A 22,757-nucleotide genomic window follows, 5' to 3' on the forward strand; every position below is an offset into this window, starting at 1 on the left:
CCCACCAGTCACGGGGGGGGGGGAGAAAGAGGGGGCTTTGTTTCCCAAGAGTTCAGTGTGCAGTGCTGACGGGTTGGCACCCGGCTGTGGCCAGGATCTCTCTGGAGCTGGGACTCAGAGGCTCTCCCCTGCTGCGTCCCGTAGCTGGGAAGGAAGGAAACAGAAGCCATCTCAAATCGCCCCCCAGCTCTGTTGGATTCTCCCACCCTGAGAGCCCCAGTTTGCCTCTGCAAGCAGGACTCTACAGGTCCCCAGGCCCTGATCCTGCCATCTGTGGGGCTAATGCTGCTTCACTGGGTCTCGTCTTGCCCTTGGAGCACGATATTGCTGCCCCAAAGCCCTGGCTGGCTATTGGCTTGGTGCCGTGGGCGCCCTCACCAGCCTGAGTGCCAGGCAGCTCTGGTAGAGGCATGAGGCTGCCAGGCAGTGAATCCGGCCTCTGGATGGGGGCAGAATGAACAGGGACGGGCAAACTGGAGCCCAATTTCCCAACCAGCAAAACCAGTTTCTGTGCTGCCCTCCATCCTGGCTCAGGCTCAGGGCCACGGTCACATCTCTTTCCCTCTGTTTTGCAGAGCCCTGCTGTGCTGACCTCCGTGCTCCACCCTCCCGCCCCGTGATTCCAGGCAGCTGAGAGGCATGAGACAGCCATGGCGTTCCAGGCAGCCGGATCTGGGACACTGCAGCCCCGGAGTGTAAGGCGTTGATTCCACTGAGCTCGTGTTGTTTTTACCATTGCGGTGTCTATGTGCGAATAACAGGAAATGCTCCCAAGCGGCCCGAGCAGTGGAACAGGCTCCCCTGGGAGCATGGGACATGGTTGTACTAGAGCCAGGGTAGCTAGAGCCATCTGCTGGCAACAGTCCTTTGCTGGGACAACGTAGGCCCTAATAGATCTTGGCCTGGGAGCCAGGACTCCTGGGTTCAATTCCTGGCTCTGCCACTGACTCCCCTTGTGACTGTGCGCCTGCGTGCTCCAGCGACACCGCACCCGCTTGATGTCTCTCCCCCGCCAGCTGCGCCTGTCGCCATGTGCTCAGTGGTGATGGCCTGGGGCTGCTCGCGGGAGGGCAGTCGGATTGGGGTGATGACGGTTGCAAAGCGAGGTGGCGAGGGAACGTCTGCTCAGCAGGGTCAGCTCCAGGGTTTTTGCCCTCCCAAGCGGCGGAAAAAAAAAAAAAAGCCGCGATAGGCGGCAGCTCCACTGCGCTGCTTTCTTCTTCGGCGGCAATTCGGCGGCAGGTCCTTCCCTCCGAGAGAGACTGAGAGACTTGACGCCGAAGAGCCCGACGTGCCGCCCCAAGCACCTGCTTGCTGAGCTGGTGCCTGGAGCTGGCTCTGCTGCTCAGGAATCAGAGCGTTGGGCCCCGGTCCCTTCCCAGCACAGGGCCCCGGCGGGGATGGCTCAGGGGAGTCACATCTTAGTTCCACACACAACAAACACTGCAAAGGTGTGGCCCCCAGCTCAGGAAATGGAGGGAGGGGACTGTAGGGCAGGCCTGAGAGGCAACAGCAGAGCTGTTTGGTGCGGGGAGCTCCAGGCTGGAATAACAGGAGGGGCTGAGGGTTGGGATTGAGGGACCCACGGGAGCCAGGAGGGGGTCCAGAGCTTGAACGGGGTTGGGGCACTGCAGAACAGGACCGGCAGAGCTGGGCGGGAGACCCAGGCCCGGAACAGGACTCAGGGGCACTGGCTGGGTGTTGGCGCATGGTGGTAGAAACGTGCCCAGCACCTGGCTCTGTCAGCCTCCTACTCTCATCAACAGTGATCTCATTCCTGCCTCTCCCACAGGTGCGACCCCTGGAGCCTCTGCTGCATGGCTGGGGACCGGAGCCTGCTGCACAGAAAGGGTTCCTCGGCAACTTCTCTCTTCCCACTCCCCTGCAGGGGACATTCAGGGCAGCTGGGAATCCCCACCTCCAGGAGAGAGACGGTGCACATCCAGCAGGAGCAGGGGGCAGCGGCTGCTTTCCTCACCGTCTCTCCTCTCCACCCCCCCGTGCCATGGCAGGGGGCTGCCTGAACCCTGAGGGGCCCCAGGGCCTCAGCTTGAAAGACTTTGTCCCATCCCACCTCCAGAAGAGGGAATTCCTTCTTGCTGCCAGGAGCCCGGCAGCCCCCACGGCCACATCCCCTCAGCCATCCCCGTGGGTCCCGCTGCGACACAGAGGACCCAGGGTGAGTGGAGCCTGCCCTGCCCTGTCTGGAACGATGGCATGCCTGCCCTGGAGCTGGGGGCGCTGCTTACACAGCATGGGGAGAGCAGTGCTGGAGTCAGAGCCACCTAAGCTAGCAGCCCTGCTGTCCCTGCAGGGTCTCTGGCCCAAAGACAGTGGTTGGGGCCAGATGGGCAGGACTGACCTTGCAGGGACAGCCCAGGCAGCACAAGGCTTCCCCCACACATTGCCCCACCCGTGTGTCTCACCCCAGCCCGCAGTCCCTCAGGCCCATTCAGCCCTTGGCCCTTCCCCGGGGGCTGCCCACGAAGGGGGTGACTGGTGCCGATGGGGACGGTGGCCTTTGTGTTGTAGATGCTTTGCCCACTGGGCTGAGACTCACCCAACCGACCTCCCCCTGGGGCCGCTGAGCGGTCGTCGGACAGCGATGGGTTTTGGTGCCGGCCAGCCTAGGCCGGAGTTGAACCGGTGACGTGGGGGCGGAAAGCTCTACGGGGAGTCTCTTTGCTGTGCAGTGTTGGGGCCCATGTCTATGGAGGGGCAGGCAGGAAATACGTTCAGCCCCCACTCCAAGTCCAGACTCCTTCCCCACCTGTTGTTGTGTGCTGCTAGTTCTAAAATCAGAGAGGGGAAACTGAGGCCTCAACTTCTCTGGCACCTGCTGCCCCCTAATCACCCCAGCACCTGCTCCCTGGCACCCAGTGTGCTGTGACTCCTCTGCCCCTCAACTCCCCCATGCCTGCTGTAACCCACACTTCCCAGTGCCCTCTGTGCCATGGCCTCTGACTCCCCTGCATCCTGACTCCTTGGTGCCCAATGTCTGCACCCTGCACAGCGGAACCATGTTGTTTCCCTCCCCCATAGGTGCCCGTGATCCGTAACTGCGGCTCCAACACCTTGAACTTTGAGTTCCACGACACGTCTCCCCGCACAGCGTGCAATGGCACTGCCGAGCCTAGGAGAGCAGCCCCCAGGAGCTCAGGTAACTCCAGCCAGGGACAGTGCCGCACAGTGCCGGGCTCAGACAGAGACCCGGGAGAGCCCCTTCTGGCTCAAAAGCCCTTTCCAGCCAGCCCTGTTTCTGGGGACCATGGGCCACGTGACTGGATGCCCAGATCTCAAGGTGCAGCTGTCTCAGTGCATCCCCCTAGCAGCGGCTGTCGGCCTGCAAGCTGGAGGTCCCCAGGAGGACAGAGAATTCTCAGGGGCTGAGAAACAGAAGAAGCTCAAATCCAGGCCGCTCCCTTTGCCAGGTTTCGGCCCAGCTTCTCTCCCAGGCCAGCTCTGACTAACGAAGCAGGGGGCAGCCTGGGGGAGTCACCGAGCTCAGCCAGCCTGGAGAGGCACCTCTGGCAGGGGGCAGGGAGAGAGGTGTGGCCCCTTAGTGCCAGAACGGATGTGCCCCCTTCTTGGGCTGGATAGTACCGGGCAGTCAGAGGATCTGGGCACGTCCCCACCTGGAGCAGCCCATCGCCACCACAGCCATGCTTGCGGGAGGTTGGTGCTCACAGTGTGGGGTGCCCCCAGAGCTCACAGAGCAGGGACTCGGATCCGCCTTTCCCAGCGCTGCATTTAAACGGTGGTGGGGAAGAGACGCTGAGTGGGGAGCTGGGGCCTCCCATTAAAAATAACGTGGCTGTTCTGGGGTCCCTGGACTCCTGGTCCCACACCTGGACACTTTGTGTGGCAGTCTGTCTGTCAGCCCCTGTGTCTGTCCAGGGGACATGGGCCCTGCTATCAATGGGGCTGCCATTGTGCTCACCGCCCAGGCCCTCTGGCATATAGCAGGACCCATAAGTCTTGGACTACCCATGCCCTGAACCCCATCTCTGTCTCTCCCCGCCTTGCCTGCAGTGAGCGACTGGTACCAGACCTGGCCTGCCAAAGCAACGAAGACGCTGAGTTCCCAGGCAGTGCCTGTTCCCCTCCCAGCTGAGTCGGCAATGAGCCCCCTGGAGAACGGCCCCCCGCCTGTGCCCCGCGCAGCCCCCTGGTCTGCCACCTGGACCAAGGATAGCAAGAGGAAGGACAAGCGATGGGTGAAGTACGATGGGATCGGCCCGGTGGATGAGACGGGGATGCCGATCGCATCGCGATCCGTGAGTCCAGGGCGGGAGTGGGTTTAACGGGCCTGTAGAAACCCCACTGCTGGGCAAGCCTGCAGGGAGGGGAAGCGTGTAGGAGGTTCTGATCCCCGTGCCCTAGTGCGGTGCAAAGGGGCGCCGTGCTGAAGGGTAGGGGGCTCAGGAGGAGGCACTCTCCCCTTGCAGCCAGTACTGACCTCAGTGTCCCAGTGCGGTGTTAGGGGGCGCTGTGCAGCAGGAGGTGGCGTCTTTTGCATACGAGTTAAATGCAATGTCCTGGCCATCATTTGACACCTGGCTGGGGCCAGTTGCCCTGCCCCCCCAGCCATGGCGTATCGACCCCGCTGTAGCTTTCTGCTCCCCCCTAGTCTCCTTGCTGCAGGGCTGCTGCTCCTGACGCCTTGTGTGTTTGCTTCCAACGGCAGAGCGTGGACAGGCCCCGGGACTGGTACCGGAGCATGTTCCAGCAGATCCACCGCAAGCTCCCAGGTAAGGTCACCTCCTCCCTCGGCTCCCCGTAGAGCCACATGCTAGGTGCAGGGGCCTTCCTGCAGCAGCCACACACCTCTCGTGCCCTCCCCGTCCTGTGGCATGTAACGAGTCTGTCATTCTGCCAGCTCCCCTGCCACATGTGTCTCTCCTTATCCTTATCCCCACCGCCCCACTCCCCTGTGCCTGTTCCTGGCCACATCCCGGCTGCTCCCAGAATTCCCAAGGGCCTCCCCCCTTGCCCTGCTTGCTGGGTTGGGTGAGGGAGCCTGCCTCCCAGCAGACAGGGGAGGGAAGGACCCAAGCTGGGGAGCTGATTTCTGCACCCCCAGCATGTGCCACACTAGACGTTGCCCTGTCTGGGAACCTGCTCACACCAATCTCCCTCCTCTTCCAGAATCGCAGCTGGACTGGGATTTCCACCACTGCACGGGTAAGCATCACATCCTGCTTGCTGGGGACGGGAAGTATCAAGTCCTTTAACATCGGGACAGAGAGCAGGGCCTGGGGGTCCCCTCTCTGCAACCACTGTTCATAGAGAGCAGGGCTTGGGACTTTCATAGGGATCACAGCTTCCTGCCCCCTGTTCATAGGGAACTGGGCTTGGGGTGTCCATAGGGACCACAGCTCCCCTCACCAGTCCCTGCCCCCGTGTTCATAGGGAGCAGGGCTTGGGGTGTTCATAGGGGAAACCCCCCTGGGAAGGCCCTCACAGGGCCCTGCAGCCCCCTGTGCACAGAGAGCAAGCGGGGTGGAGGGTGTTGGGCTCCGGGGTGGTGCCCTGCGGGAACACACAATCCCTTGCCTGTCCCTCCAGGAGTCTGCGCTGCACCCCTTTCCGCACTGGGCACTGACCTGTTTGTCTCCCTCAGAACCACGCCCTCCGGCGCTTGCACAAAAGGGCCCCACGCCAAGTGGCTCCTCTTACCTGCAGAATGGCCTGGACTGGTGAGTATAGAGGTGGGAGTGCTTGGGGGGATGGGACATGCACGCCTCTCCTGTGGGGCAAGCCGGAGGTGGGGAGGGGAAGAGACAGGCCTCTAGGCTGGTATCCCTGCCCTGGAATAGATCAACGACTCATTTGTCCACTGTGGCACTTCCTGACACGCCAGCTCAAATAACTGGCCAGGCGGTTCTGCAATCTGACCTGGTGCCATGCTGGAACAGAGCAGTGGCTGATCTAGCCAGCTATCCTGCCTCTGGTGCATACAAAACCCTTCCTGTGCCACCCCAGTGTGCATTATCATCTCTTGTGAGGACATGCCTTCCTGGCCCCGGGTCTTGATCAGCTTGTACCCTGAAGGATGAGGACTGAGGGCCTTTCTAATCTGACGCTGGCTAGGAGTGGAGGTGCAGAGTCTCTTTGAATAAAGCGATGAATCCAAATTTCAAACCACTGGCCTCAGCAGCAACATCCTGCAGCAGCGAGTTCCACAGGATAACAGCACTGTGGGGAAAGAAATGCCACTTCATCTACGTAGGCTTTTCCTGTTCTTTGTGCCCAGATGGGTGTGTCCTATTGCACTATCCCAGCAGGTATGTCCCTGCTGCAAAGGGCAGGAAGGGGCTGCTCCTCTTCCATACAAACCCTCCACCAGCTTGGAAAATGAAGTTTGTTGGAGCTTTTCCCCCCAGTCTGTCTGGGACCCTGCCGGCACGGCGCAGGGTTGCCAGAGCCAGGCAGCAGGTTTCCATCCACTGTTAAGCCGCAGCCGAAGAAGGTCATTCTGCCAACGGGAAACCCTTTGTGTCTAAGGTTTAAATCCTGATGCTTGGGTTTGGAGTGACTGGCTGCCTCTTTGGGACCCTCTCATGTCCGACTTTGTCCCCTGCAGGGATTGAGCAGCCCCTAGTAGATAAGGACAAATTGCAGGGGCACTGGTGAATCCTGCGAGGTGGTGGGATCCCCAGCATGCGTCTCTCCCCGTCACATGCTTACACCCAGCTTAGCCGCCACTGGACAAAGCCCCCCTGCTTCACAAGGGTCTGCAATGATGGGATGGCGGTTAAAGGAAAAATCTTGGTGTCTTAACAGCCACTCAAGTGCCTCTTATAGCTCCCAGCCCTGAGGCCAGGGGTAAGGGCACCTGGAACCTGGGCTGCCGGCGGCCGGGTGGGTGGCACTCCCTCCTCTGAGTCAGTGCTGATCCCAATGCCCCAGCATAGCCCTAGGGGTGCTGTGTTATAGGGGTGGGTGGCTCAGTAGGGGGCGCTCTCCCTCTTGCTGATCACAGTGCTCCAGCACAGCCCCTGTGCTGCAGGGAGCGGTGGGAGGCATCTGCCCCTCCGTGTCGCCCATGATCGGGAGGCAGGGGGCGCCGTGCAGCCCTGTTGAAGGGAATAGCAGTGCCCTTTGCAAGCACGTTGGGATGCCCTCGGGAGCTAGGCAGCAGGGCAGAGCTGCTGTCACCCCACTCCCTTCCCCCGCAGGAGGGGCCAGGAGGCAGCCGACGATGCCGCGATGGAGCCCAGGAGCATTTTCGACTACGAACCCGGGAAATCGTCCGTCCTTGACCATCCCAATCCGGTAGGGAGCCTTCCCCGCCTGGGCACCACCCCAGGCCTGCTCTGGGGGCGGGGGCGGGGGAGCTCTTGGCATTTCCTTTGGCACAGACGTGTCTCCACACAGCTTAGCTCCGTTATACTGGCTAGTTCTTGGGCTGGGGGCATTTTCTAGGGGGTCTGCACTAATGCGGGACAGCCCGAGCGGGGAAGCGGAGCCCAGGCTGCGCTCCATCTAGTGGCGGTGGCGTCTCCCGGCTGGAGAAAGCCTGCACTGATCTTGTCGAACTCTTGGGATCCGTCCTGGGTCAGCCCCTTGTGCCGGCGCTGCTCCAGGGGTTGGCCCCAGAGCTGCACATGAGAGCTGTAGCCTGCTGTTTGCCTTCCTGTGTGCCGATCCCGCGTGATCACTGGCTTGTGCTCCGTGGCGCTGGGTGGGAGGGCTGGGAAGCGGAGCCTGAGGCTACATTGGGGGTGCGGGGTGACAGCGTGGCCCGGCATGACGTGTATGTGTGTGGCTGCTGTGCAGGGCGAGATTCCCAGGCAGCAGCTCCAGGACTGCTGGCCGGGGCCTGACGTAGGAATGTGCTAGGGTGGCTCTCTCTGTCTGTCCCAACTGCAGGCTGCAGAGCCCCAGGCGGGACGTGCTGACAGCTGGTACCAATTTCTGAAGGAGCTGGAGACGGGGAGCCTGGTAAGAGCCTCCTGGTGCTCTTCTCCCCCCCCCCCCAAGCTGCTATGGGGGCAGTGGGATCAAGAGGGCTGCTTGCCGCTATCTCAGCTCCCCCCATGTCCCTCTGCCCCCCCTTTCCTGCCATGTCCCATCAGTGTCTTCCCTCTGCAAGGGACTTTCCCTGCAGGCCCCTGAGCCCTGGGACCTGAGTCCAGCCCCACCTGTGACACCCCGCTGGCCTCGCTCAGTGTGCACTGGCCCCCACACCAGCCCCGCCTAGAGAAGGGCTGCTGGCTCCCTGCCCCACGCCCAGGGCGGGCTCACAACCCGCCTTGCAATGCAGGAACCCTGGGATCCTCCTGGAGGGAGCACGGTGGCCGGAGAACAGTCAGCGGGAGTGGCAGGAGCACCACTGGGGAGGGAATGATCCTGCCGCGCTCCCTGGCTGGAGCGGATCCACCTTCTCCCAGTCCCTGCTAGAGCTGGTGCTTTGCTGACTGCGGCCCACTCCCCCCGCCCTGTTGACTTTTGCAGCCTAAGAAGCCCCTGGCGCCGTTTCCTGCAGAGCCTCCCCCGCCGTCCCAGCCGATCGAGGTAAGTGCCGTGCAGCTGGGCCGGCCAGGGCATGTGCCAGGCACACGCTAGCAAAGCCGGGGCTGCCCTGCGCCCTGGGATGCCGCCCAGTGAGCGTGTGCTAAATGCCTGAGAGGAGGGAGGGGGTCGTGGCTGGGCCAGCTGCTCTGCAGCTGTGTTTACTGGCTTCCATGGTGCTTTGTTCCCCCGCCCCCCCTGCCTTTCACGGCATGGGTGGTCGGGCAGAGGTTTAAATTGGTCAGCAAAGGCTGTAGTGCTGACAAGGCAACAGCCGCACCATGTGGCCACAGCACCGTGGCATCCTCACCCCGTGGCACCGCCATGCCCCATCGCCGTGGCAACACCACACCGTGCCAGCTTGGTACCGATGCACCTTTGCGGTGTCCTGGCACTGGGGCATCACGTCAATGTGCATCCCCCCCCACCACCCCTCCGGCACCACCGGGCAGGGTCACACCCTGGCATCGGCCCGGCCTCACCCCCTCCGTGAGTGCGACCGGGCAGGGTGCTGGCTGGGCCCTGACGCACGCTGTCTCCGTCTCCCCCCAACCAGGTGTTACTGGAGAGAGAGCTGCAGCAGCTTAGCGAGGAGTTGGACAAGGACATGAAAGCCCTGGAGACACATCGGCACCCCTGCAAGGTACCCCCGCTGCCTCCACTGCCCGGGGGCAATCCTTTCCGCATAGCGATCGCTGCTTATTGCTTCCAGCTCCCGCTGACCAATTGGCTCAACTGGTGCCCTTTCCCTTCCACATCCTCTTCTCTCTCCCACCCCGCAGGCCTCGCCAGCGCCTCCTGGGGCCTGCGCTCATCACTGCAGAGCAGCAGGGGCTGGTGTGCATGAAGGGAGGGGTGTTTTGCCTCTTGACTTCACATCTCTGGGTTGGCTTCGCGTGTAAATGACATCCGTTGTGTCCGCACACAGCGCTGAGTTTGCATCCTGACGGAGAGCTGTCCGTTTCTCACCTCCCACTGGCAGAGCTCCTGCTGGGGACTGGTGCCTGGATCCACGCTCTACGGACATATTGTCCGTCCGTATACAGCCCTAGTGCCTGACGTAGCATCAGCACGTACCCTTCCCCACGATACTAGCAACCAGTGGGACACTGGCTTTCATTTGAGACCTCGCGTGACGGTCTTTGGTGAGCCACAGTGAACATACCCGAATCAGGATATACCTCTGGGCCCCTTGACAGCTGGCATTAAGAGGTTCTTGGGTCGCAGGGATACAGGGCCTCTCTCCCCCTCGGGGGCACTGACTCTAATCCAGCCCCAGGTTGCGGGGCTGGCTGGCTCAGGGGAACAGGGAGGTTGGTCCACACGCTCACAGACCCTCGCTCTCCTCAGGAATCAGGAGCTTGACATTGACTCTGTGCCCAGTGGAGACGTTGCCAGCAGCTCTGCTTGCTGGCTGGGATGGGCGGGCAGCGCCAGGGTAGCCCAGTATCGAGGGTAGGGGAAGCTCTTACAGACCCCGCCACCAGGGTACAAAGGTCGCACGGGCCTGGATTGGCTGAGCTAATCCCCAGCAAGGGTTCCCACAGGAGGCGCTCTGCAGGTAGAGGTGTCAAAGCCTCATCCAGGCCTGGCGCTGCTGCCCAGCCCTCTCTGCCAATAGCCATGCGGGGTACCAGGCTCTATCTCTGGACCCACTCTCCCCTCTCTGCCCCCAAAGGCACTGTCTGTTTAGCTATTTTGTAACACCTGCCTACCCCCGCATTCATTTCTCTGTCTAATCTAATCTATCGCCTATCCCAAGATAGACTCTTCCTTTATCTACCTGTCGTAGTTCTAACACGCCGTCACCATAGCATCTAGGCACTGTCCGTCTGTCCTCCGTCCATCTGCCAGCCTTGCTCTCTCCCTCCCCCCAACCCCAATAAAAAGAACCAGTCCCAGATCCCCCATTCGCACTGACAAACCCCGTGGGCCCGGGTTTGGGTGGCAGCTTGGGAGTTTATGCGACACACCTCTGTCCCTCCCTGCCTGTCTCCCCATCTCTCTGCCTCCCCCTATCTCCATGGCCCTGGCCCTCTGTCTGTCTGATTGCAGGGGTCGGCAACCTTTGAGAAGTGGCGTGCCAAGTCTTCAGTAATTTAAGGTTTCTGGTGCCAAAATAAATTTTACATTTACAGGGGCCCCTGACAGAACCCCAGACTGGCAGCGGGCTTAATGGGGCCGGCGGCAGGGACCCCGGCTTGCAGGGGCTGGCGGACGGAACCCCAGACCCGCAGCAGGCTGAGCGGCTCAGCACGCTGCTGGTCTGGGGCTCTGTCTGCAACCCGCGCTGCCGGTCTGGGGTTCCGTCCGCCGGCTCCTGCCAGCCGGGGTCCCGGCCGCTGGCCCAGCTCAGCTGATGCCGGCCCGGGGTTCCGTCCATCCAGGCCGGCAGCGGGATGAGCGGGGCTGGCGGCTGGGACCCCAGACCGGCAGCACAGGTGGCAGACGGAACCTCAGACTGGCAGTGCGCTGAACCGCTCAGCCCGCTGCCAGTCTGGGGTCCTGGCCGCTGGCCCCGCTCAGCTGCTGCCGGCCCGGGGTTCCGTCCATCCGGGCCGGCAGCGGGATGAGCGGAGCCAGCGGCTGGGACCCCAGATAGGCAGTGCAGGCAGCAGACGGAACCCCAGACCAGCAGCGCGCTGAGCCACTCAGCCCGCTGCCGGCCCGGGCTTCCGTCCATTCAGGCCGGCAGCGGGCTGAGCGGGGCCGGGACCTCAACTGGCAAGGGCCCGGCAGCCAGAACCCTACACTGGCAGCTGGCTGAGCGGGGCCGGCGGACAGATCCCAGACTGGCGGTAAGCTGAGCAGCTCAGCCAGCTGACAGTCTGGAGTTCTGGCCGCCGACTCCTGCCAGCCGGGGTCCTGGCCGTCGGCCCTGCTCTGCCTGCTTCCGGCCTAGGATTCCGTTCACCCAGGCAGGCAGGGGGTTGAGCAGGGCCGATGGCCAGGACCCCGGCTGGCAGCAGCGTGCTAGTAAAAATGGGCTTGCATGCCATAGGTTGCCCACCCCTGGTCTGATTGCCTGCCTCCCTTGCAATTGTCCCCCTCTCTCTGCAGGGGCCATGGCGCCGAGACCCCTGGCCTCCCCCCGCAGAGATGTTGGACTCTAGGACCCTGCTCTGGCCCCACTGACTGGCTCTCCCTCCCTGCCGGATGGGCCAGCTCTCCCTGCTGGCTTGTTATTGGCTCCTCTCTGCCAGGACTTAGACTCCGGCTTCCCACACAAGACAGCCTCTTGGATGATTAATTTTCTCTTTCCCCCCCGTCTCTCGCTGTGTCTCCCTGCAGACTTCCTCGGCGGCTCCCTGCGCTTGCTCCCCTTGCCCAGCCTCTGTCGCCCGGTGAGTACAGCCAGGTAAAACGGGGTGTTCGGGCTGGCATGCCGGGCGTCCCCCGCCCAGGTGAGGCAGCCTTTGGTTAGCTGGCGTCATCCCGCAAGCAGCTCGGTCCGCCCAGCTGCCTGGGGCTGGTGAGCTCAGAGCGGATTACGAGAGGTGCAGAAAAGGGGGGAGCGGGGGAGAGCTGAAGAGCGAGCGAGGCGGAGAGAGAGGAAGGAAGGGTGTGACGGGAGAAGAGAGGAAGGAAAGAAGAGCCCCTTGCTCATAAGTTAAGCCTCAAGAGTTAGGGCTCCTCAGAACCGCTTGTTCTGGGCAGCGGGGGTAGAGGGCACTTGGGAAGGGATTGGAGGACCAGAGGATTGGTGGCAACTAGCAGCCGTCCCCAAGGGGCCGTGCGGGCCTCTATGCCAGGGTGTGCCTGGGTGAGCACACACCTTCGAGCGCCCCACCGCTGCCCTGGACAGCCTGCTGCTCCCCGGCAGGTAATGGGGCTGCAGCTCCCAGCCAGGTGCCTTTCCCAGGTCGCATGCCCCCGTTGCAGGGATTTTCCAGCCAGCCAGCTTAGTTCACATTGAGCTCTGTCAGGTCCCACCCCACAGCAACGCAGATGTTTCCCAGCATAGGCGTGACCTGAGCTCGGAGCCTGGGGTCTGTCTGCTCTTTCCATGCACTTTCATTTTGGAGCAGATCATCACATTCTTTCAGCATGTTCAGTATCCGGGGCGGTTCCTCGCTCTCTCTCACCATCAGTCACAAGGGCAGCGCCTACAAGGGGTTAAGCAGAATTCCCAGGAAACCTTCCTCTGAAGCCTCAGATTCTGTCCCTGCAGCCACAGGAATCAAAAACAAACACTCCACTTGTAGGTCCTACCATAAACAATGGGCGGTTAGGCCCTGCAAGAAGCCAGGCCTTTGCTTTCCTTCCTGGGGGCTGTAGTGGATCCATAGGGGCCTCCCGGGGAGGAGGACAGGGAGCAAGTCACGAGGTAAGTGCACTCCCTGTCTGTCTCTGGACAAGGGGGGCATAGGGCAAGGTGCCCCTCCCCCAGGTGTCCTGCTCTGCCACACACCCTCTCCGGAGGCCCACTTGTTTTCCCTCTGCATCGCTCAGGTGCCTGGGAAAGAGGCACTGCTCCTTTAAGAATTCAAAGTTAAACTTTAGCCAAGTGGCTGTAGCCTGCCAACTCCTTGTTGTTGCTGCTGTCTCAGTGCTTCCTGCCGCGCGGCCCTGCACAGGGAAGGGAGGAACCAGCGCTACCCGCCTGGCTGCCAGGGTAGGAGCAAACGTCGTGTACCCACTCTGGCTGAGGGGGGCAGGGCGTGCTGGGACCTGGCCAGGGCAATGGCCCGCAGGGGCAAAGAGGTAGTGGCAGGGGCAGCTGCAAGGCCAGAACCCAGATTCCTGTCGTCCCAGCTGGAACTAGAACCCAGGAGTCCTGATCCCCAGCCCCCCACACTAACCCACTAGACTCCACCCTGCTCCTGGAGCTTCGAAGGGAACCCAGGAGTCCTGACCCCCAGCCCCCCCACCCTAACCCACTAGACCCCACCCTGCTCCCAGAGCTTTGAACAGAACCCAGGAGTCCTGACCCCCAGCCTTCTCCTGGTTTGGCTGTGGGTGAGATGTAGGGAGGGCTTGGCTCTCTGGGTGGGAGCAGGGGTCTGGCTCTTTTAGGGCCATGGGGGAGGAGGGGAAGCAGGCTGAGAGCAGGGGCTGTGTCTCGGGTTGCCTGGCAGCCAAGTGGGGCTGGCTGGCTGCTCAGAGACTCCCCCTGGGCGGCTCCAGCGACGGGGCTGGTTTGTTTTCCATGGGCGGTGGAGGTGGGACCCAGCAGGGACACACCCCGTGTCAGCTGCTCCTGGCCATAGCTCTCCACTGGTGAAGTAATGCCAGCGGTTGGAGTCTGTGCCCTCTGCATCCTGTTAGAAGCAGCCCCTGGCTGAGCTGGGGGTACGCTGTGCGTCTGCTCCAAGGGGTCTGGGCAGGGCTGTCCTCGGGGTGCAGTAGGCTGCCTGGTAGCTCTCTCCCTTCCCAGACTGGAGCCCCAGTTACCCCGCTTCTCCCCCACAGGAACCCACCCCTGCTGGGGGGGGGGGGGCACGCCATGCTGTCAGCGCCCTGCTTATGTTACACCCCCTAGGACTCCCAAGCCAACCACCACCAGGCCCTTGGAATAGGAGGCTCTAGCTGTTCCCAAAGGCCTGGCACCAGTCTGTGGGGGGCTGTCTGGGGAGGGGGGCAGGCATGCAGGGTCTGTGTGTCGCTGCGTGGGCTGTGCGTCCTAGCAGATAATCCCTCTCTATGGATCACCAGCCATGACCTGGTCCCTTGATTTCCTCTTGGGATCGGGCCGGGGCTCCCTGGTTTTGGGCCTGGTTATCCACAGAGGCCCATAGTCTCTCTGACTGACTTTCTGCTCTTGCTCCAGCAGCCTGCCGTCTGCCTGCTGTTCCCATCCTGCCTTGGGGCAGAGCCCCCCCGCTGCCCGACACCGCCCGCCTGCCAGCCCTAGCATGGAGAGAGGGGGCCTGGGCCTGGCCACGAGCGATTGGAGCAGGTCTCCCCCCAGGACAGGTGAGGATCTCAGCACGCAGCCATGTCCTTCAAGGAGCTATTCCTCTCTGCCTCTCTGACCCCCATTCCCCCGCTGCTGCTCACTCCTCCACTCTAGCCCTCTCCAATCCCTCCTTCACTCATACTGTCCTGTCTGCTCGGAATCCCCCCCAAACCATGGAGCCATTCCCCCCGCTTTGAATACTACCTTGACATCTGCCTTTCCCCTTCCCCTTTTCCCCACCCAGCATCCCTCTCTGGCTCACCTGTGGTCAGATCGTGGATGTAAGACGCTACATGCACTGGTCTCATCCACCCCTCCGCACCCCAGTGGCATGGCTTCCCAGCTGCCCGCGGACTCAACCCAGCCATCTAAGGGCTCCTCCCTTTGCACTGGGTTTTGGGCAGAGGTCGAACTGGGGTGCGGGGAAGAGAGCCGTACCCTTCCAAGCTCCACCCAAAAACCAAGCTCTGTCCACTGGAGTAGTGACCTATTTAACTCTGCTGACACTTAAGTGTCACTGATGGCATCCAAGCTAACCCGCACTGAGATGAATGGGGCAGTTTGCCCCTCTCAGAGCGATTGTTGCAGGCTATCTGCAGACTCAGGCAGATGTCACTGCATTACCTGCACGTGTTTCAAGTTTTCAAGGTTTTCTTCCCAACCGCAACGACATAAGAACTTAAGTTAGAACATAAGAACTGGCTTACCCATCCTGGATAGGTAAGGAACGGTGTCCCTAGACTCTGTTTGTCAGAGGGTGGAGATGGATGGCAGGAGAGAGATCACTTGATCATTACCTGTTAGCTTCACTCCCTCTGGGACACCTGGCATTGGCCACTGTTGGTTGACAGGATACTGGGCTGGATGGACCTTTGGTCTGACCCAATGAGGCTGTTCTTATGTTTAACATACTCTTTTTTTTTTTTTTTTTTTTTTAAATGGAAGTGGAGATTCTGGAGAACAAGGCAGCAGCTTGTGGGTGCACAGCTGTCTCCTGGCCCAACCCAACCTGGCTCTGGGCCTATTGTGCTGCTCGATATGAATGGCCTAAGAGTGGATGGTGTCACAGACAGAGAGCTGTAATTTGGGCACTGGCTGGTGTAGATGTACCCCAGTAGCAGAGCTCTGGTCATGTTCACTGAGGAGCAGCTGGATTGGCAGAAATTCAGAAATTTGCTTATTTGAGTCTATTTTGTTAGATGCAAAGGAGTCTGCGTGCCCGTGAGCTGTCAGGAGAATGTTAATGGGCTGTATCACCTAGTGGATAGAGCACTGGACTGGGGCTCAGTAAACCTGGGTTCAGTTCCTGGCTCTGCCACTGGTCTGTTGGGTGACCTCAGGCAAGTCACTTCCCCACTCTGCCTCAGTTTCAGTGTAAAATGAGGCTAATGACACTGACCTCCTGTGTAAAGTGCTTTGAGATCTGAGACGAGCTAGAGGTGCTATTAATACTTTGAGACAGTGAGTCCAGACTGGAGGGGCGGGTTAGAGTAATCGTCCTCAGCCTACAGAGAGAGGAAGCAGCTCGTCCAAGTTCGTGGCAGAGCTGGGACTAGAACCAGGTCTCTTGACTCCCAACCGCTGGACTACGCCGCCTCTTCGCAGTCTGGGAGAGGTGCAGGCACTCAGAACCCAGGTGTCCTGGTCCTTCCAACTCAGCCGCCTGTGGTGTGTGGAGCCCTCCCATGCCGATGGCTGGATATAGGGATGGGAAATGCACCTCTACTGGCATCTTGTCTCTGCAGATTCAGAGCAACCCGTGGTATTGGAACAGTGCTGGGTGTCTCCTCGTAACACCCGCCTTCCTCAGCCATGGGGGCTGTCAGGAGAGCTGTGAGTGCCCCACCAGAGGGTGACGTGCTCATCCCCCTGTTTCATGGTTCCCTGCAGATCCCCCAGGCCACCCTGGGAAAAGCCCCTTGGCTGATGAAAGTGAGCCCATAGAGGCGGTGGATGGACCAGTGAGGAGAGAGGACAAGAAGGTGAGGCACGGCCTTTTTCCTTGGGAACGTCCTCCACTTGCAGCTGACAGAGCTGGGACACTGGGTTGGCGAGACATGGGAGAGAGCTTGCAGGTGTGTCTGCAGCTGGTGGGGCAGCAGGTCACTTTCCATCCAGCTAGCGCGGGCCTGGCGCCAGTCATTGATTCTGGGGATTGCCGTGGTGCCAAGTAACCATAGATGCTACCGAGCCAGCTGCAGGGCTAGGGGCCTAGACAAGGGAGACTGTCACCAGTCTGTGTACGGGAGAGAAGAACTAGCCAGTGACTGGGGCTGGCATCTCTTCAGGGGACCCAGGAGCACTGGGAGAAGTGACCAAGCAGTGGGTGGGTTCTGGATCTCCCTCAGGAATCAGTGACTACAGGGTAGGAGGCTGGGTTCTAGGGACTGGACTTGGCTTGGGGGACCCCGGGGCTCTGGCTGTGATCTGATTTGGTTTTGCCCTCTTTGACCCTTTCTCTCCCCCACCCCAGATGAAAGCTGCTCGCGTCAAGTTTGACTTCCAGGCCGAGTCCCCAAAGTAAGTGGCACTCAGTGGATCTTTGTTATTTCCAGACCCGAGGTCCCTGAGCGGGTCTGTTCCTATCGGTGTAGCTATCCCACTCTGTCCTAGTGGACCCAGCCACCGTGCCAGCTGTGGAATTGGCCTGTATTTTCTCCCTCTCCTGGGTGGATTTTGTTGGTCATTTTGAATCCTCAGGGAATCGTCTCTGGCGGGGAATGGTGGAGAGGGACCTGGCCTATGCGATGTGGGCTAGCCCCTCTGTCCCCTGGCTGCTCCTGCAGAGAGAGGAGAGCAGCTGGGGCAGGCCGGGAAGAGGGTGCCGACTTCCCCCTCACTGGGTCTAACCTCACCAGAGAAGAATGCATGGAAGTGAAGGCTTCCCAGGATAGCGATTATGGACCAGAGCGGGGCTGGCACGTCCTGAAGGGTGAACCTAATGCCTGGCTCAGCCTCGGGCTCCATCAGGCCCCTTGCGAAGTGGGCATCCAGCAGGACCGGGTCAGCAGCAAGTGAACTCCCTACAGCCAGGCCTTGAGATGTGTCCCTGCTGAGGGCAGGGAGCCAGGACTCAGCCCAGCATCAGGAGTCACAGGCAGTTCTTTGACCCCGCGGATGTCTCTAGGGCAGTGGTTCCCAAACTTTAACAACCCGTGAACCCCTTTCACTAAAATGTCAAGTCTCACAAACCCCCTCCTAAAAATGAATATTTCCAGGGATTTTCTCCTTTACCTGAGTATAAATTAGAAAAGCAGTGATCTTGGAAATATAAAATTGGTTTTTAGGACATGCTGATTACACACTATGTATTATTAATTATTATTTATCATGACAGTATTTTTATTACATTATGAAAATGGCAACACTCTTCCAAGATCTCACTTTCGTCCTACACAAGCATTCAGGTCTTGAACAGTCCAGGCAAAAAACGCACATTACAACAAAGCTTAAACTTATTATTCATAATAATTTTAAGAACAACACTAGCTGCCTAGTTAATTTTAAAAACAGCAAAAAATATCCACTTCCCTTTGCATTTCTTATAAGGAGTCTTGAAGTTTAAATCTCAGTGTGATCGATCTGCTTGCTTTGATCTGTTTAGCTCTTGGAAGTCCAGGGGCTCCGGGCTGCTGGCCCCAGTGTCTCTAGGCACAGCTCTGTCCGCCATTAGGGAATTTTTTCCCGAGAACCCCCTGTAACATTTTGCGAACCCCCAGGGGTTCACGAACCCCAGTTTGGGAACCACTGCTCTAGGGGCAAGGGAGCTGCTGGCTGAAGGGGGCAGGCGCCAGCCCCCGGGAAGGGCCTGTGGGCCATGACGCTCTGCCTTGACCTTTCAGGGAGCTGACCATGCAGAAGGGAGACATCGTCTATATCCACAAGGAGGTGGACAGGAACTGGCTGGAAGGAGAGCACTATGGGAGGGTGGGCATATTCCCCTCCAACTACGTGGAGGTAAGGACAGGGCTGCTGCTAACATGATTGCAAGCCTGGTGGGAGGGGCGCACGCCCAGGGCGGGTCCCGAACTCGGCATCGAGGCTGGCAAGCTGCTCCCTGGACAGTGTTCTCAATTCAGCACTTGGCACAGGTGCATGGAGTAATAGAGACGTGCCCTCTAATGGCCAGTGCTGGTATCACGCCTGCATCTGAACAGGGGCAGCCATCAACACCCTCTTCCAACCCCTCCCGGAGCCCGAAGGTAACTCAGACTCCAGGACAGCAGAAACCCTGGCAGGACCAGCTGCCCGCCCGTGGGGACCGAGCGCTCCCAGACCCGACAGCTCCCTCTTCCCAAGCACAGCCCAGATCTCCTCTCCACTGCTACTGAACAGGCTGGATGTGCCGAGCCTGCGGAGCTAGAATAGACCAGGCGTTTCCTAATATCCCATTGACATGACTGGCTGATAGCAGGGTACAGGGAGAGGGCCAGCAGCACTGAAAGGGTTAACCCCTTTCCCCTACACCTGGGGGTCTTGAAATGGAACATGCCCCACCCCAGCAAGAGGGGGCGGTATTGAGGCAAGGGCTGGATGGGGCGCTCCGGACAAACAGCTTCCCACCAGCCGCTGCCGTGCTCCGCTTACCCTGCTCCCTGTCTCTCCCAAACAGATCCTGCCTCCCACCGAAGTGCCCAAGCCCATCAAGCCACCCACCATCCAGGTGCTGGAGTACGGAGACGCCCTGGCTCAGTACAACTTCAAAGGGGACCTGGCGGTGGAGCTGTCCTTCCGCAAGGTACAGAACCCGCCTGGTAAGGGGTGCTGGGTGCGGGGAGCACAGAACGGTCACGAGGAACCTCATTGCAGAAGCTGTTACCTTCAGGTCACAGTTCAGTGCCAGCCCAGGCTGGTAATGACCAAAAGTCATTCCCATCTGACAGCTGTTCAGTGGCCTCCATGAACTTTGTTTGCTGGGTCTCAGACCAGCGCCTGGCCCTGTAGCTGGCAGCCTCAGGGAATCGTCCCTGACGAGGCGTAGTGGAGAGGGACCCAGCCTATGTGATGCGGGCTAACCCCTCTGTCCCCTGGCTACCCCTGCAGTGTAGTTCTCTGCACTGGTCTCTCCTGGGGACTGAGCTGGGGATGCGGCATGTGTGGGGTGGTGGCGCATCATAGGACTGGAAGGGACCTCGAGAAGTTTTCTAGTCCAGTCCCCTGCACTCACGGCAGGACTAAGTATTATCTAGACCATCCCTGACAGGTGTTTGTCCAACCTGCTCTTAAAAATCCCCAATGATGGAGATTCAACAACCTCCCTAGGCAATTTATTCCAGTGCTTAACCACCCTGACAGTTGGGAAGTTTTTCCTCATGTCCAACCTAAACTGCCCTGGCTGCAAGTTAAGCCCATTGCTTCTTGTCCTGTCCTCAGAGGTTAGCATCAGGTGATCTTGGCCCGAACCTGTTTTGTGGATGCTCAGAAGGTGTTGGTCTCCAGAGTGGCCAGTCCAGAGCCCTTCCCCAGCACTGAATCCACTTGCAAAGAGCCATGTCATAGTGACGCCCGCTGGGCTAAAAACGAGCATCACCCTCAGGCGGCATGCTCTGGGGGCTGAGCTGCTCAGCACCAGCGGCACTCCCCTCCATGGCACAGCACTGCGCAGCCGGCTGGACTGGACATTGCATGACTGGACAGACCAGTGGGGCTAGGGGGCAGGAAACCAGACTGGCTGGACCTGCTGGAGCAGGAGATAAGAGTACCAGGGTGGGCTGGTCTGTTCTGGAAGGGCAGGAAGCCTGACGACGGATGCAACACAGGCTGACGTGTGGCATGTCCCATGTCCCTATCTCGGGGGCTCCTAACCTTGCCCCTCTCTCCATCCACAGGGCGAGCGCATCTGTCTGGTCCGCAAGGTGGATGAGAACTGGTATGAGGGACGGATCTCTGGCACCAGCCGCCAGGGCATCTTCCCGGCCAACTACGTGCAAGTGGTGAAGGAGCCGCGGGTCAAGGCCTCAGAGGAGTTCCCTTCCTCCCCAAACTTGACTGCCCCTGCCTCCCCATGGCTGCTGGCACACGCAGGCTCACCAGCCCAGCTGCACTCGCCCGGTAGCCAGCGTTCCGACCCCTCGTCCTCCTTCCTGGCGGGCTCTCCCACTGCCCAACGGCGCGGCACGGAGGGGGGCGCCCTGTCGTCCTCGCCGCGCCATTTTGGCTTCACCTTCCCCGCCTCCCCCAAGCTGCAGCACGCCGGAGTCTCATCCAGCGTCCTGCAGGGGCCCCAGAGCCCCCAGCTGGCCCCCAGCACCACCTTGCTCTCCCCCCTGAGTCTGAGCCCGAGCCCGCAGCCTCCGGCCCCCTCCCGGCCACAGGAGACTCCACCCGCTGCTGCGCCCTCCTCGCTCCCTGGGCAGGTGAGACAGTCGTGCTTCTCCTTCAGTCCTTCCTTCCCCGGATCGCCCTGCCCCAGGGGCCCTGCCCTGCCCAGCCTGCAGCGCAAGGACCCCAGGTCCCTCCAGTGCAGCCCCTGCAGCTGTCCCAGGACAGCTGGTGAACCTGCACGCAACCCTGGAGTGCAACCACCCTCCCCTATAGCCCCCCATGCGTGGGGGTCAGCATCTGTCCTCTGGGCTCTCTCCCTCCCTTCTCCCCACCACTGGGCTAATTCCCCCAGTGACGCAGTGGGAGTGCCCATCCCCTCCACCTCCGGCACCCTCTCCCAGCGCTGCTCATTGTCTAGTGCACCAAACTCTTCCCTCTCCCTTGCAGAGCTCCACCCTTGAAGCCCCAGTACCTGCCGGCTGCCATCTGGGTGGTGCTGGGCACCTCCCCAAGGCCCCCCCATCTGACAACGGCTCCAGCATACAGTGGACCCCGTAAGTGTAGCCGGATCGGCGGCTTCCCTGTCTCGGTGAGGGGTGGAGAGGAGCAGAGACCCCCTACTCCAGTTGGAAGCCGGCCAAGCCAGCCCGGGGAAGTGACCCATGCCGAGGGCTGGCTGCAGACACCCCGCTGAGGCGCTGGGCTGGGACAGTGTCTGAATTGTTACCCCAAACAAGGGCCTTTTCAGAGCCGCTCGCTCAGTGAGCTGCGACCAGCGGATGCTGCTGGCAGCTGTACCAGGTGCCCCCCCAACACTGCAGACCCCCTGCTGGCGGGCTGAGTGCCCCCAACGTGCCTGTCTCTGTCGATGCAGTGCGGGAGCGGCTGATGGGAGGGAGGGGGCTCTGCTGACTCGGTGGGCCCGGCACGGTTCCTAGCATCCGCTGTGCCAGGCCAGCGCATGAGCTGTACTGAGGTGGGAGCAGGATCTCACGGGCTGATGGTGCCTTGCAGGTTCCGGGCCATTTATCAGTACAGACCCCAGAATGAGGACGAGCTGGAGCTGCATGAAGGGGACCGGGTGGACGTCATGCAGCAGTGTGACGACGGCTGGTTTGTGGGTACGTTTGCCGGCTGGGAGCCTAACAGGTGGAGGGAGGGAGACTCTACCCATGGGAGTGCTGGTGGGAGCAGGACAGGAGCTCCTAGTGACTCCAGTCCCAGCCTCTCCCAGCGGGGGCACCGTAGGGGATGGTGCAGGACCGGCCCGCGGGGGGAACACCAGCCTCAGGGCCGTCCGGCAGAGGGACAGGTGGAAAGAGGTGAGTTTCTCCTGCAGGGCAGCCTCAGACCCCTCCCTCATGGCCCTCCCTTTGTCTTCCCACCCCCAGGTGTGTCCAGGAGAACCCAGAAATTCGGCACCTTCCCTGGCAATTACGTTGCCCCTGTGTAACATCCCCCTGCCCCACACCCCAGCACGAGCCAAGAGGAAGCTGCATCTGCAACTCAGGCTCCTGCAGCCTACCCAGAGCCGGCGTCACGCCCTGAGACAAGGAGAGGAACGAGGAGATGGGGATTGGGACCAGCCCAGCCCCCGCCCCCACGGACATTCCCAGCAGGACCCTTTTGGTGGCTGTTGCTGGGGAGCTCGGCACTGGGACGGGCCTCTGCCTCTCCTAGTAACAGACCCCCCCCTTCCTTGTCCCAGTCACTCAGCTCAGCTTCCAGCACTGCCTCTGGGGCTCCCTCTAACGGGGACCAGTCCCTGTCCTTTCCCTCCCCCATGGGGTTCCCTCTAATGGGGACCAGTTCCTGTCCTTCCCCCCCCCCGCCCGTGGGTCTCCCTCTAGCGGGGACCAGTCCCCCAGCCTTACCCCCCCCGTGGGGCTCCCTCTAGTGGGGACCAATCCCCCAGCCTTACTCCCCCCCCCCCCCGTGGGGCTCCCTCTAGCGGGGACCAGTCCCCTAGCCTTACCCCCTCCATGGGGCTCCCTCTAATGGGGACCAATCCCCCAGCCTTACCCCCCATAGGGATCCCTCTAACATGGACCAATCCCCCAGCCTTACCCCCCATGGG

General features: G+C 60.8%; 1 protein-coding gene across 1 annotated transcript in view; it reads left to right on the top strand.

The window, feature by feature from the left end:
- The window catches only part of SORBS3 (sorbin and SH3 domain containing 3), a 40,789-nt gene extending 18,656 nt beyond the window's left edge, over positions 1–22,133 (top strand). Inside the window, exons 2-22 of the mRNA XM_065399054.1 lie at positions 576–695; positions 1,793–2,179; positions 3,043–3,160; positions 4,033–4,277; positions 4,688–4,751; positions 5,149–5,184; positions 5,624–5,699; positions 7,182–7,278; positions 7,876–7,947; positions 8,461–8,520; positions 9,074–9,160; positions 11,809–11,861; positions 14,288–14,433; positions 16,307–16,398; positions 16,890–16,936; positions 18,259–18,373; positions 19,029–19,154; positions 20,245–20,772; positions 21,128–21,234; positions 21,695–21,801; positions 22,072–22,133. Of these exons, the coding sequence (XP_065255126.1) occupies positions 651–695; positions 1,793–2,179; positions 3,043–3,160; positions 4,033–4,277; positions 4,688–4,751; positions 5,149–5,184; positions 5,624–5,699; positions 7,182–7,278; positions 7,876–7,947; positions 8,461–8,520; positions 9,074–9,160; positions 11,809–11,861; positions 14,288–14,433; positions 16,307–16,398; positions 16,890–16,936; positions 18,259–18,373; positions 19,029–19,154; positions 20,245–20,772; positions 21,128–21,234; positions 21,695–21,801; positions 22,072–22,133 (2,670 nt within the window). The 5' untranslated portion in view covers positions 576–650. The remainder of the gene's footprint in view (positions 1–575; positions 696–1,792; positions 2,180–3,042; positions 3,161–4,032; positions 4,278–4,687; positions 4,752–5,148; positions 5,185–5,623; positions 5,700–7,181; positions 7,279–7,875; positions 7,948–8,460; positions 8,521–9,073; positions 9,161–11,808; positions 11,862–14,287; positions 14,434–16,306; positions 16,399–16,889; positions 16,937–18,258; positions 18,374–19,028; positions 19,155–20,244; positions 20,773–21,127; positions 21,235–21,694; positions 21,802–22,071) is intronic.
- Positions 22,134–22,757: the final 624 nt, after the last annotated feature.

Source organism: Emys orbicularis, chromosome 2 (genome assembly GCF_028017835.1).
Source record: "Emys orbicularis isolate rEmyOrb1 chromosome 2, rEmyOrb1.hap1, whole genome shotgun sequence".
NCBI lineage: Eukaryota > Metazoa > Chordata > Testudines > Emydidae > Emys > Emys orbicularis.